This window comes from Pelodiscus sinensis, chromosome 11, assembly GCF_049634645.1.
Source record: "Pelodiscus sinensis isolate JC-2024 chromosome 11, ASM4963464v1, whole genome shotgun sequence".
Lineage (NCBI taxonomy): Eukaryota > Metazoa > Chordata > Testudines > Trionychidae > Pelodiscus > Pelodiscus sinensis.
In genome coordinates this window covers 47,136,008-47,149,976 of record NC_134721.1, presented here as the reverse complement: position 1 = coordinate 47,149,976, position 13,969 = coordinate 47,136,008, and the positions used below count along the sequence as shown (strand labels likewise).

The window sequence follows — 13,969 nt, the reverse complement described above, 5'->3', positions numbered from 1 at the left end:
TCTGCTGGACCGCGCATGTGCGTGCTCGGCGCACGCGGATCGGCAGCTGCCAGTTCCTCTCAACTGCCTCAGGTCGTGGTCAGAGCTCCCTGTGTTCTTCTATTTTCTTCTCTCACAAATGATCTTAGCTAGTTGTTTTTTCATCTGTAAATAGTTAAAAGTTTAGTGTTAGTCATGTTCCTTGTTTCTACTGGTCATCTGTTTAAAAAAAAAAAAAAAAAAAAGCTTTTTCTCTTCGGAATCAATTTCTTTTCAAAGCACTACGGCCAAGTGCTAAAGAACTGAAACTGACAAGGAGCAAAAGACGGGGATCAAGAAGGGTCGACATCCAGCCACCCTCACTGGCTCCTGACAATGCCGGGATCCCCCGGTTTTAAAAAATGTTCAGTTTGCCAGGAAGCCATGCCAGCGGCTGACAGCCATGACGCTTGCATTAGGTGCCTGGGCGAATCACACATCCCTCAAAAGTGCACCCGCTGTTGTAAGCTTACATCGAGGGCCCGGAGGGAGTGGGAGATAAAGGTCTGGATGATGACATTTGGCAAGGCACTGCAGCCTGACCCGATGCCTCTCTCAGCCACCGCAAAAACCTCTGTTCATAAACGGAGAGCAGCTTCTCTGGGACCAGCCATTTCAAAGAGAATTAAGCCGTCCCCGACATGCTCCCTTCCCCCCGGCAGCTTCAAAAACTTCAGCGGCCTCCAAAGTGACCCCCATGGGGTCCCGACACTCTGCTGGCCCTGGCACCAGGGAATCGCAACCGCTGAGGGCGCGGTTTGTTTACAACTGATGGACCACATGGCTGCCTCCACCATCGTGGTGCAGAACGCAAGGTTACATTTTCGTTGCTTCCAGCATTGGTTAGCCACAATTTCCATCCCAGCAAAGCACAGCGTTCACAGGCCAATAATGGAGGCCAGTAATGGTACCACAACATGTACGAGAGTCCCTTCAGTGGTGGACCAAGCCGAGCAATCTTCTCACAGGCATCCCATTTCATCGCCCACACCCTACAAGGCAAATAACCACAAATGCGTCCCTTATGGGCTGCAGAGCGCGCATGAACAACCTGACGATCCAAGGTCACTGGTCAACCCAAGAAATGCTGTTGCATATCAATGTGCTCGAGTTACAGGCGGTACGACATGCTTGCAAGCATTTTCAGTCCCATATACGGAATACAACTACCAGAATCCTGTCGGACAACTTGGCAACCATGTTTTATATCAACAGGCAGGGAGACGCCCGATCCCGTTCTCTCTGTGCGGAGAGCATCTGGTTATGGAACTGGTATATCCACAACAACAATATTTTAACAGCATCCTACCTACCAGAGGTCGACAACTTGAGCGGACTCACTCAGCAGGCGTTTTCCCCACGACCATGAGTGGGAAATCCACATGGACGTTTTGAGTCGTATATTTGCTCGGTGGGGGTTTCCAACAATAGACTTGTTTGCGACGGGAAGCAACACGAAGTGTCCCGCCTATTGTTCAAGAGGCAGAGTAGGGCGTCATTCACTGGGAGGTGCCTTCCTTCTCCATTGGGGAAGGTTGCTGTCGTATGCCTTTCCCCGGTGGTTCTAATACCCAACGTTCTTGAGAAAATCAATATAGATGGGGTTCTAGTGATTCTTATAGCCCCAGCGTGGGCTCACCAACCTGGATTCTCAATGCTCCACCAGATGTCGATAAGAGCACCATACTCCCTACCTCTTCTCCCGAATCTCTTGACCCAGGACAATGGATCCCTTACTCATCTGAGGCCCGAGATTCTACACCTCACGGTATGGATGCTAGTTGGTTTAGTGATTTCGAATAACTCTATTCCCAGCAGGTGAAGCAGGTGTTAATACATAGTAGGAAAGAATCTACATGAGCAACATATACAGCTAAATAGTCCAGATTCCAGGCATGGTGTGCAAACAACCATCTAGATCCTCACTCTGCAACCTTACCTCGTATATTAGAGTACATTTTACAGCTCCATGACAACGGGCTGGCAATAGCTTCTCTATGGGTGCACTTGGCAGTGATTAATGCCTTTCACCATATGGATGAATGCTTCTCTCTATTCACTCATTCCACTACAAAAAGGTTCTGAGGGGGCTCACAAACCTTGATCCACCTCGGAGACCCCTCCTCCCGCCTTCGTGGAATCTGGATCTAGTATTGGAAACTTTGACTCGCCCTCCCTTTGAGCCTCTAGGTACGGTTCCGCTACACATGCTTACTGTCAAACTCTTGTTTCTCCTAGTCCTTACCTCAGCTTGTAGAGTGAGATAGCAGCTTTCATGGCTTCGCCCCCTTATACAGTTTTTTCTAAAGATTTAGTGACGTTGAGGTCTCACCCAGCGTTTATTCCAAAGGTCTCCTCTGATTTTCACATCAACGAACTGGTAGTTCTACCATGCTTCTTTCCTAAACCCCATACCTCAGTGCAAGAAGCGACAGTCCACGCGCTGGACGTAAGGAGAACCGTGGCATTCTACATTGACAGAACGTGGGACTTTAGGAAAATGGACCGTTTAATAGTATCGTTGGCGGACCGTTCGAAAGGGCAACCACTGACTTCAGTGCATCTAGAGACTGATAGTTTCATGCATATCTGTGTGTCACTCTATACGGGGAAAACCTCTACCGTGTCCTCCTAAGACTCATTCCACCAGAGCGGTATCTACTACTATGGCCTTTTTAAGGGGAGTTCCATTTCATGACATTTGCAGGGCAGAGACATGGCCCTCTAATGCCACCTTTATGAAACACTGTTATAGTTGCGCATTTTGCTTCGGACTTTTCAGTGGCTACGGCGGTACTTAATCGTGATTGTAAATTTTAATTCTGGAGCGCTCAGGCTATTTGGGTACTGCTCCGAAGTCACCAAGAGTGGAGCACCCACAGGGCCACTCAAAAAAGAAAAAGAAATTACTCACCCTGTGAAGTAATGATTGTTCTTCGAGATGTGCCCTGTGGGTGCTCCACGACTCGCCCTTCCTCCCCGCTCCGGAATTGTTTCTTTTCTCTTTCAGATGAGTGGGTGAGAGGAACTGACGATTGGCGGTCCGCGCGCGGCTGATCAAAGGTGCGAACGGCACTTTGGAGAACCTGCACATGCGCGGTCCGGCGGAGCACGGCTATGAGAATTCTCCGAGCCACGGCACTGGGACAGGACCTGACACCAGGAGTGGAGCACCCACGGGGCACATCTCGAAGAACAATCGTTACTTCACAGGGCGAGTAACTTCTTTTTCATATTTAGGGTGGTGGTCATTACTTAGCCGGCACACTGTTTCTTTGCTAGCATTTTTTTGGCAGAGTTTGCAGTCATAACAAAGAATTTCAACCCACCTAATAGAACTATACTTCATCTTTCTCTGCTAGTGTGGTTTTCAAACTGTGCTTGAGCTCTGTATTTTTGTTTGTTGTTAAATGCCCTATTTAGCTTTTCAAAATGTGCCTATATAATTTCTAAAGTCTGTGGTGAGTTTTCTGGTCTGTTTTCTATTAGAGATGGCACCATCATTTTATTTATTTTTCTTCCTAGCTCGAGTCTGTATATAGTCTTGTGGAACTGAAAGTTTTGAAAGTTTTTATGTTTAGCTGCTCTTAAGGAACAATTATATGTTGATATTTCTGAGTTTGGAAAAACTATCTGAAATGAAATCACACTTCATTATATTGACAAAAATGAACCATTGAGATATATGGGTTTCTGTGAGACAAACACACATTCAATCAAATGTTGATAAATACATGTTACCAAGGGGCTTTTCTGCTTCTACTCCTCAATTTAGTTCACTCTAAATTGTAAACTAATCTCTGGTGCTGAAATTCTATTGATCTTCACACATGTTTGTGCAGTATCCTGAATAAGAAATGCTTTTTTGATAATTGGAATCTAAATTTGGCTTTATCTATGTTGACTAGTTTTGCCAAGTGTGAGCGTTCACACTGCAACATGATTTTTGTCATGAAAAACGGCCATTTTCATTGAGAGACAACTTCCAGCTCCATGAGGGACTTTTTTTTTCTTTTCCCTTCTGTATTTTATGTATTATTTTGTAAGCAAGTACAAGTTGTACTTCTCTAAACTAGGACACTCTGGTCTGGCAACATCCGTGGTCTGGGCCAGAGAGCCCAGGGGCAGGGAGGTCTGGTAGTGTGGACAGGAGCATGGCAAGGAGGGGCAGTGACAGGGAGGGACAGTGTCATGGCCAGGAGATCCGCATGGGAAGGAGGGTGATGGCGGCATAGCCAGGAGCCCCACAGTGTGGGGGACAGTGGCACAGCTGGGAACCCTGTGAGGCTGGTAGCAATGGGGTCACCGATGGACAGGGAGCTCCAGCCCTGGTGGCAACAGGGTTGGCAATGACCAGGGAGCCCCAGCCGGGCCAGTAATGGCCAGGGAGCTCTGGCCCTGAAGAGCAAAGGCCAGATGCAGGGGGTCAGGGCCTGGGCCCGAGCCTGATGGCAGCAGCTAGAACTCAGAAGCAATGTGGCCAGGACTAGAGCCTGAGCCTAGGCCAGAAGGAGCCAGCAGCGGGGAGGAGCAACGTGGTGGGAGGCCAGTGTCAAGGGACCTTCCCTGGTCCAGCAAATTCCCTTGTTTGGGACTGGTCATGTGCTGAGGGAGCCAGACCAGGGAGGTCCAACCTGTAGTTTTTAATTGAGGTGAAACTTGGGGGAGTACACAAGACAAATCAGAAAGGGATACAGTAATCCAGAAATGTCCAATGCCATGGTAATCGTGCATACATTAAACCTGAACATGAGTTCATGACAGGAAGTGAAGAATACCCCTCTCTTGTAGCTGTAGGGGATGTTTGGGAAGGTGGCTGAATTTCAACATTCCAGAATACTTGGGCTAACACTTTACTTTTACATGGGGTCCATAATGACCACAAGCATTTACAACCTTTTTTGATTTGATTTCCAAAAGATTTGCAGTAGTTATATCCATGTGCATTATTTTCAGTCTTGATTTTTCCTTCATTGGTAGAAACATTTAGGTAGGGGGGAAGAGAAAAAGGAGACTCATCAAGTAATCATGGTAAAAACCGAAAGATACTTTTTCATGTTTCCAAGTGTTCACAAGTCTGTCCATGTTCAAACAGATTCTGAAACTGGGCTAGAATTATGACCATTAATTTTTACTACTGATATGACTCAACACCCAGAGGGTTATTATCAGAGGTTAGCTATATGCAAGAACCTGCATTTTGTTTTGTAGTATGATGGTTTTGGATAGGAATTTATTAAACATCTTATTTCATAAGATTCCAGAATTAAGGCCCACGTAGGCGGGATTGAGTAGAGTGCTCAATGCAGGGAGGTATATGAAGAAAATCTCTTAATGTTCAGCTTCTGCAAGAGGCCACACTGACTGGCAAGTGGATTGAACTGACTGGTTTTTCTGACTGCAGTGCCAATACAGCAAGAGAGTCCTGTAGAGATATAGTAATAGAAATGTAGCCGTGTTAGTCTGGTGTAGCTGAAGCAAAATACAGGACTATGTAGCACTTTAAAGACTAACAAGATGGTTTATTAGATGATGAGCTTTCGTGGGCCAGACCCTCTTCCTCAGATCAAGTAGTGGAAGAAAATAGTCACAACCATATACGTCACTTGCCATGCTACTGTTATAGTGAGAGTACATTGATTTAATTGGAACGGTAGGACATAATTTGTACATATAGCAACTTTAGTATAACAGATTTCTGTCATCTTGTTGTACAGTACGTTGGTATTTTGGGCAGTGATCATCAGAACAATGTTTTTAAGTGATTTCAATATTATTTGGGAGAGGAACTATCTTTTTTTTTCCATTTTACTTTGCCTAATGTAATCAGGCCCTAGTCCAGGGGTAGGCAATAATTTTTGCCGGTGGGCCACTTCAAAAATGTTTGAAGTAGTCCCAGGCCACACCAGAAGGGGTGGGGCCTAAAAAGGAAGGTGCAGGGCTACCCCATCCCTAGATCATAATTGGTCTGGGAGTGGGGGAGCCCCTTTACCATTGCTTCCCACTAAGCACCCATGCCCTGAAAGAGGCTTTGCGTGTTCTCCCGTCACCAGCCAATTAAGGCTCTGCTCGCAGGGCATGGGCAGAGCAGAGAAGTTTTTGGGCACTCCCCCATCCCTGGGCCTTAATTAGGCTGGGGGTGGGGGAGAAGCAGGACCTCTGCGGGCCGGATCCACCCGCTTGGTGGGCCAGATCCGGCCCGCTGAGGCCCTTTTGCCCACCTGTGCCTTAGTCCATGACCGAGGCTACTAGTTGATATCATAGTATAAATAACAGTGTTTTTCATTTTCTTTTCTTAATTGCAGTAAGCTAGAATCCATATGCATGCAGCTATGTAAATTTTAATTTGAAAAGTAGTGTGTATGGTACATACAATATGTATTGCAAACAAAGTTCTCTGTTAAGACTGTTTGGGCTGAACAGTTAAACAAATGAAGAAATTAAGATCGCACATACATCCTTAACTCAGCCTTTTCTTACACATCCAGTGTGATGTTTTTAATTACATAATCCCATTATTTCTCCATCATACATTTTTCATTACCCAAATAATATCTTGTAAACTCTTTGCATATACACTTGTTTCTTTGACTTATAAAAGCCTTTACATAATTTATGAAATTGATTACTCCTTAAGGTATATGTTCATAATTGAATTAGATGTTGTACATATATTCTTTACAGCTTCAAAAAATGCTGTTCTGTGGATGATATACTTAACTATGAATCTTAGTTGCCTATCTATGTCAGCAAGTTGGTATAATGAGTAATGCACAGTTCTTCAAGATATGAATATATATAAGGTCATAGAAAAGGTAGTATATAGTTTAAAGAGTATACTTTGATGCATGCTCACAAGGAGATAGAACTATTATTTGTGCAGCCTTAAAACATTGATTTTCAGACTTCTGGGTGTTTAATCTTGTAATTTCAATGTTCTTATTGTAAAGTAGGGAACTTTCCAGTATTTTTGAAATACAGAACTGGGGAGAGAGTAGGCAAGAAATACATAAGAAGCTTCATTCTTCTGGACCTCAAAGCTTTGCTGGCTTGCTAAAAATGAGCAATACTTGATTTTAAATTTCATAATTTGGTATTGTATGGACCACTTTCCTGCAAGCTTTAGGAACTGAGTAACTAACATTACATCTTTCAAAGTACACAGAAATAGATCCCTAGCCCTTCACTCGTACAATGTGCATTAGTACTGAGGTAATGGCAGCTTCAGAATTTTGACTCAGCACTTCATGAAAACTAGCCATGCAAGCAAGTGCAGTGTCCTTCCTTATACCCTTAATGAAGAAGTGATATGTAGCATTCTGCTGTCAAAAGCTCAAGTGTGAACAGGTTTTCACTGCAATACTCAGAGGCACTTTTTCCCAGAAAGCTATAACCCTGCCAGATTTCATCTTTCAGTTCATGGCTTTTCAATTGCAGAAAAGTTCAAGATTTTTTTACATTGGGAGAAGTGTAATGTTTTCATTCGGGTCCTAATCATCATCTTAACTTCTTCCCCAGTAGCTGATAGTCTTTTCTGTGGTCTCAGGATCTCCTCAGATGTTGTCCAGTGATGGCCCTGGCCCTTTGGCTCCCTGTTCTGACTTCTCCAGACACTTCTTCTAGAGCTTGGCTCTGCCTTTGCCTGGGCAAATATGTTCCTTGGCATTATGGTCTCCGTCAGTTTTTTGGCATCCATTATTATGCCATAATGCTTTCCCAATCAGCAGCACACACACAGTGGGTGATGGAGAGCATGGACACAGTGATGCTTGACAAGCTGTTCAAAAAGGATCTGTAATGCAAATGTTCCTGAGTTATCACTGAAGGTATCGTCAGCAGTGTTAAGAGTAATGGGTTGCAATTTGGGCCACTTGCCTAATGTGATATGAGCATCTGCATATATAATAATACAGCTTCACAGTTCTTGGCTCCTTTTCACTATTATTGTCACCAGACACACTGGTTTGAATCATTTATTTTAATTCTTACCTGTTGCTATCCAGGGAACTTGTCACTTTTGTCTTTCTCACATGCCATCAGCCTTTGTTAGCTACTGTATCCTCAATCTGTCAGGAAAAGTTACCTACCTTTCGTTGCCATACAGATAGCCTTTGGTCGCCTTTACAAGAAAGTACTTTATTCAGAAACTTGCTTATGGCTTTCTCAAGAATGAAATAGTTGTTTCTTTTCCTAAATTCTGCCAATCTTGTTTTGTTTCTTAGGGTTGAAGAAATCAGTGACTTACAGTATGAAGAAAATGTATAAAATGACAAAAGGATGGCTAAGGAAGACTTCCTGATATTCAAGTTGTGTATATAATATTTATAGATAAATAAAGAGACCTCTTTTTCTCTGCAAATTTTGTACCATTAGTATCTGTTGCGTTACCAATCTACATTAACTGTGGATAGGTAGCAACAATTATACAGTATTATGTATCTGCACATACTTGCTCACATGGGGAATGGACCTCATTTGATTTAGAAAATTTGTTATAAGGCTGAGGGAATTGTTTTGCAAATATACTTAAGATTTTCCTGTGTATATATTAGAGATTTGACATTTTCCAAAAATGTTTGTTTGCACATCTGAATGCCCTCCCTCCCCTGCAAATCCTATATGTTTGATAGTTTTTCTTTCCAAAATAGTCTAGATTCTTTCCTCTGTTCTCATCTCCTGTCCCTTCTCAGGAGTTTATGGAATTGTGGGGTCCATTTGAGTTTTAAGTAGATATTAAAACTTTCCTCTTAAAACGCTTTACTTTTTACATTAAATCAATTTACATCACACCCATATTTTAAGAGTGCAGTATTATTCTATAACCCTTCCGCAGAATGGGATCCATCAAGAATACATTTTTCTTACAATACAACCCAGAAAATACTTGATGAGAGAGAAACATTTTGGAGGATATATTTCACTTTCTGCGCCATGTCTGGGAATGTAGATAACTGAAGAATTACTGTCCAGTAAGGTATCTTTAAAGGTCAGCTGTTCTTGGCAATCCTTTTAGTTGACAGCAACATTACGCACAACCAGGTAGTGGCAGGGAAGTCATATTTCAAAACAAAGTCAATTTTCATTAAGCTTCTGCATCCAGTAATATGAAAGTGATGCAATATATTTTTGTCCTGCACTACAAACTTACAAAGTGCTTGACAATTCCTTTCGCTCTTTAGATCCAGTGATTTTACTTCTTTGCTTATCCACAACAGGATTTTCTTCACAGGTGTTTCGCATATGAAGAGGCTTGACAGAGGAATCCTTTTTCTCATTATTTGATCTAGCTTTAAAGCCAGTGACTGTAGCAGTAAGGGAAAAACAATAATATGGAGTGGTGAGAAATGGAGATTGGAGAATTTAAAAATAACTTTCCTGCAAACTATACTTTTGCTGCGTAAGTCCCTTTCTCAAATTAATCATTTGATTTCATTTAATGGGAAGATTTAGTAAAAGTTTAAATTGCAAAAGGAATTGAAGGTATAAAACCAGCTGTTAAATATTTTCAAGGAGTAATTTAGGCTTTATCATGCAGCTTAGAAATTTGAGTAGGACGCTGAGGAAATAATATACTATAACAGGGCTCAATTCAGTTCTGCATTCATCACCATTGAACACATGTTACAATCTATTATTTTAAAATCCTGAAAAGCTGAAAGTGGTTAAATTTACATCTAGAGTCAGTAAATAAAACTATAAATTGTTCCATTGAAAGCTTTCTTGGAATAAGAGTGGTAATACAGAACAATGAATATGCTCCCAACACCATTATTCATATTAACTGCCTTTCCTATATGTATATTGTTAGCATTTTGTCACCCATCAGTAGCTGGTTACAAATCTTGGAATAAGGTCAAGGAAACCAGACAAACATTTTTGTGGTGTGTGTACTTTCTGATAGTGGTTGGGGCTAAAATTTACATATTGACTGTTTTGGGGGGAAAAGTAACCAGGCAGCAAGGTAATTTTTATTAGAGAATGGCTGAAAACCCATTCCTTTCAGTAGGGATGTTAAAATATGTTTATTTTGGTAAATGTGTAACAGCTGAATTTTTTAGCAGCTTGGTATACCTCATGGGAAGAAGTTGCCAAGTGAATCTTCCTGGGTTCAGAAAAAAGGATTTTGCACTTGGGTGGTGGCAGCATTACTTGAGGAGTTTTTAAGCAGAAGCCTATTTTTAAAGTCTCTTGCAGGCCACCACCTTCTGCACTCGAAGTGCCAGAGTAGGGAACAGCCTTGATGAAAGTGAAACTGGGAAAACAGGTTGACTGATTCCCATTAGCTGCCCCCCCCCTCCCCCCACAATCTCTAATCAGTTAATGGGAACCAGCCAATGGGAAATGAGAGATTGTGCTGGGGTGGAGGCAGTACATAAAGTCTCCCTTCCCCCATGCAATGCAGCTGGCTGCTTTGAGCTCTGGAGCTGTGGCAGGCAGGGAGCATGCCCGAGGGTCCCACAGGGATTCTGGCAGAGAACCACCTAAGGGCGTGCTCCTCAACGAGACCCTGCCTCTGGCACCCAATCCACTCCCACACCCCAACTCCCTGCCCCAGGTCACCACCCAAACCCTCTGCACCCTTCCACCCAAAGTCACAGCTCCCTCCCAGACTCTGCACACTCTCCTGCATCCTTCTCCCCAGGCTAGAATCCTCTCCACACCCAAAGCCCCTTCTTCACCCAAACTTCCTCTCAGACCCCACATCTTCTCCTGTATCCCAATCCCAACCCTAAGGTCACTTCTGCACCCAATCTCTATCCTAGATTCCACATTTCCTCCATAGAAAATTGTGGTCCTTGACCACATACCAAAAGCTTGGAGTGGCCCCCCCTAAAAAATTATTGCCCACCCCAGATCTAGACCATCCCTGACAGATGTTTATTTAACCCGCTTATCAATGTCTCCAATTATAGAAATTCCACAACCTCTGTAGGCAATTTATTCCAGTGCTTAACCAATTAATATCTGTAGAATTGTATGTTCCAGTGTATATGTGTATTCTGCTTTTGTAATCAAACTCTGAAAACATAAAAATATTTTGTAACAGGAAAATGTCCACAATTGTTTTTTGTAAAAAAATAATGTAGGTTCTTAAGGTATCTATCACTGAATATGGGAGTGAAGATGAAAAGAATCGCAGTCACAAGAATCTATGAACAGAATGTATATAACCAAATAATTAAATCATAGTGTTGGAATAGACATCAGGAGGTCATCAATTCCAATCCTTTGCTAAAAGCGTGACCAATCCCAGTTAAATCATCGCAGCCAGGGCTTTGTCAAACTGGGACTTAAAAACCTCTAAGGATGGAGATTCCACTACTTCCCTCGGTAACCCATTCCAGTACTTTACCACCCTCCTAGCAAAATATTTTTTTCCTAATATTTAACCTAGACCTCCCCCGCTGCAACTTCAGACTATTGCTCCTCATTCTGTCATCACTGGCAACGGCCTCTCTCCATCCTCTTTGGAACCCCCGTTAGGTCATTGAAGGCTGCTACCAAATCCCCCCTAGCTTAGTGTCATCTGCAAACTTGCTGATGGTGCAATCCCCATCTCCTCATGCAGGTCATAAATAAAGATGTTGAATAAAACCAGCCTCAGAACTGACTCTTGGGGCACTCTGCTTGATACTGACTGCCAACCAGTCTTCGAGCCGCTGATCACTACCTGTTGGGCCTGACAATCTAGCCAGCTTTCGATCCATCATACAGTCCATTTATCCATACTTCCTTAACTTGCTGGCAAGAATAGTGTGGGAGACCGTATCAAAAGCTTTTCTAAAGGCAAGGTCTATCACATCCACTGACTTCCCTATGTCCACAGATCCAGTTACCTTGTCATAGAAGGCAATCAGTTTTGTCAGGTATGACTTGCCCTTGGTGAGTCCATGCTGACTATTCCTGATGGCTTTCCTCTCTTCAAAGTGCTTCAAAATGGATTTCTTAAGGATCCCCTCCATGATTTTTCCAGGGACTGTGGTAAAGTTACTGGTCTGTACTTCCCTGGATTATCCTCCTTCCCTTTTTTTAAAATAAGCACTACTTTTCCTTTTTCCAATCATCCAGTACCTCACCCCAGTCACCACAAGTTTTCAAAGAAGAGAATTAAAAAATTGTTCCAATAAATTAACCGATTTGTTGTATACTTTTCATATTTCATGTAAGACCCACTAGTTCTTCCTACATAAGGGTGGTTTATAATTCTATTACTGTAATATGTAAAGACCTCAACAAAGATCAGTGTTTTACTGAACGAGGTGCTGTATAAACACAAAGAAGCTTTATGAACATGTAGAGTGTATGTTCTAAATCAGGGATAGGCAATAATTTTTGAAGGGGGGGCCACTTCATAAATTTTGGAAGTGGCCATGGGCTGAAGCGACCCACCCGGAAGGGGCGGGGCATCAGGAAGAAGGGGCGGGGTTGAGAGCTTTGCTTGGCCTGGGGTCCCTACCCCCTGATTTCTAGCCAATGGAAGGGACCTGGAGCAAAGGGGAGGATGCCAGAGCCTTGCGTCCTCCCAGAATTGTCTGGGGTAGAGCCTTAGAATTCACATAACATGGCTGGCAGCTCCTGTTGCCTGGCAGCTGTCTGGCAGGTGCAAGTCCTTTTTAAAAAAAAGCAGTTGAAAGGGCTCACACCTTCCAGCAGCTCCCAGGCAATGCGCCAGTGGGGGAAGAGTTATGAGCTTTTTTCAATTACTTCTGTTTAAAGGGCTTGCAGCTGCCAGGCAATGCAGCCACCCGGCAGGTGAGCCCTTTAAATAAAAACAGTTGAAGGGCTCACATCTCTGACTCACTGCTACGCGCTAGAGGCTGTGAGCCTTTTTAAGCCCTTAGCGTGTTGCTTTGAAGCTGGAGGGGAGCTGCGAGCCCTTTTAAGTGCTTCTGTTTAAAGGGCTCATGCCTTCCCTGCTCCTGTCAGGCAGCATCGCCTAGCAGCTGCAGGGAACACAAGAGCCCTTTAAACAGAAACAGCTGAAAGAGTTCATGGGTCTCTGGCAACAAGCTAGAGGCAGAGAGCTGTGAGCCCTTTCAGCTGTTTTTATTTAAAGGGCTCATGTTCCCCATGGTTGCTAGGCAACGCATTGCCTGATAGGTGCAGAGAAGGCGCCAGTCCTTTAAACAGAAGCATTTCAAAGGACTCTCAGCTCTCCGCGCCCCTCGCGCATAGCCAGGGAGCCAGAGGCATCAGCCCTTTCAACTGTTTCTATTGAAAGGGCTCGCACCTTCCCCGCAGCTGCTTGGCAAGACACGAGCCCTTTCAAGAGAAGCAATTAGAATGGCTCGTGCCCCTCTCCAGCTTCAAAGCAACACGCTAAGGGGCAGGGCCTGGAAATGCCTTGCCGGCCAGATCAAAGCCCTAGGTGGACCAGATCCAGCCCACTGAGAGGCTTTTGCTCACCTCTGTTCTAAACAGACAAAATTAAGTATGAGCCAAAGAATATCAGTATCCCTCATTTCACAGTGTGGTGAAGGGTTCAAGTGGCATGTCCAAGGTCAAAAAAGATGACAAAGAACTGAAAATTGAATCCAGGTCCCCTAATTCACAGTCCAATGTTTACAAAATCTTATGACACACACAACTAGCAACTGGCTGAGTGCGCTATTAGCAAAGCTCTTACGCACATCCCTAACTCAATCCCTATTCACTTACACACTTAGGGTACATCTAGATAGTGGGGCTATTTCAGGGTACTGGAGGTATCCCGAAATAGCTACTCTGCATCTTTTAAATGCACCTGAAATATTTTTCGAAATAACGTGTGTGCTATTTTGGGATCCCTGTAACACTTGTTCCATGAGGGTTAAGAGATGTCTTGAAATAGCAAGTTATTTTGAAATACAATCGAAATAAGATATGCAATTGTGTAGCGCAAATTGTGTATCTTTTGGGGGGTTTAGGGTGCTGTGTAGATGCACCCTTACTGTTTCAGTGTGACTGGTCA

General features: G+C 43.5%; 1 protein-coding gene across 6 annotated transcripts in view; it reads left to right on the top strand.

Moving 5' to 3' along the window:
- The window catches only part of TAMM41 (TAM41 mitochondrial translocator assembly and maintenance homolog), a 52,188-nt gene extending 41,864 nt beyond the window's left edge, over positions 1-10,324 (top strand). For all 6 annotated transcript variants that reach the window (XM_075939628.1, XM_075939630.1, XM_075939631.1 and 3 more), the window contains one exon: positions 8,241-10,324. In XM_075939628.1, coding sequence (XP_075795743.1) covers positions 8,241-8,317 — 77 coding nt within the window. In that variant the 3' untranslated portion in view covers positions 8,318-10,324. The remainder of the gene's footprint in view (positions 1-8,240) is intronic.
- Positions 10,325-13,969: the final 3,645 nt, after the last annotated feature.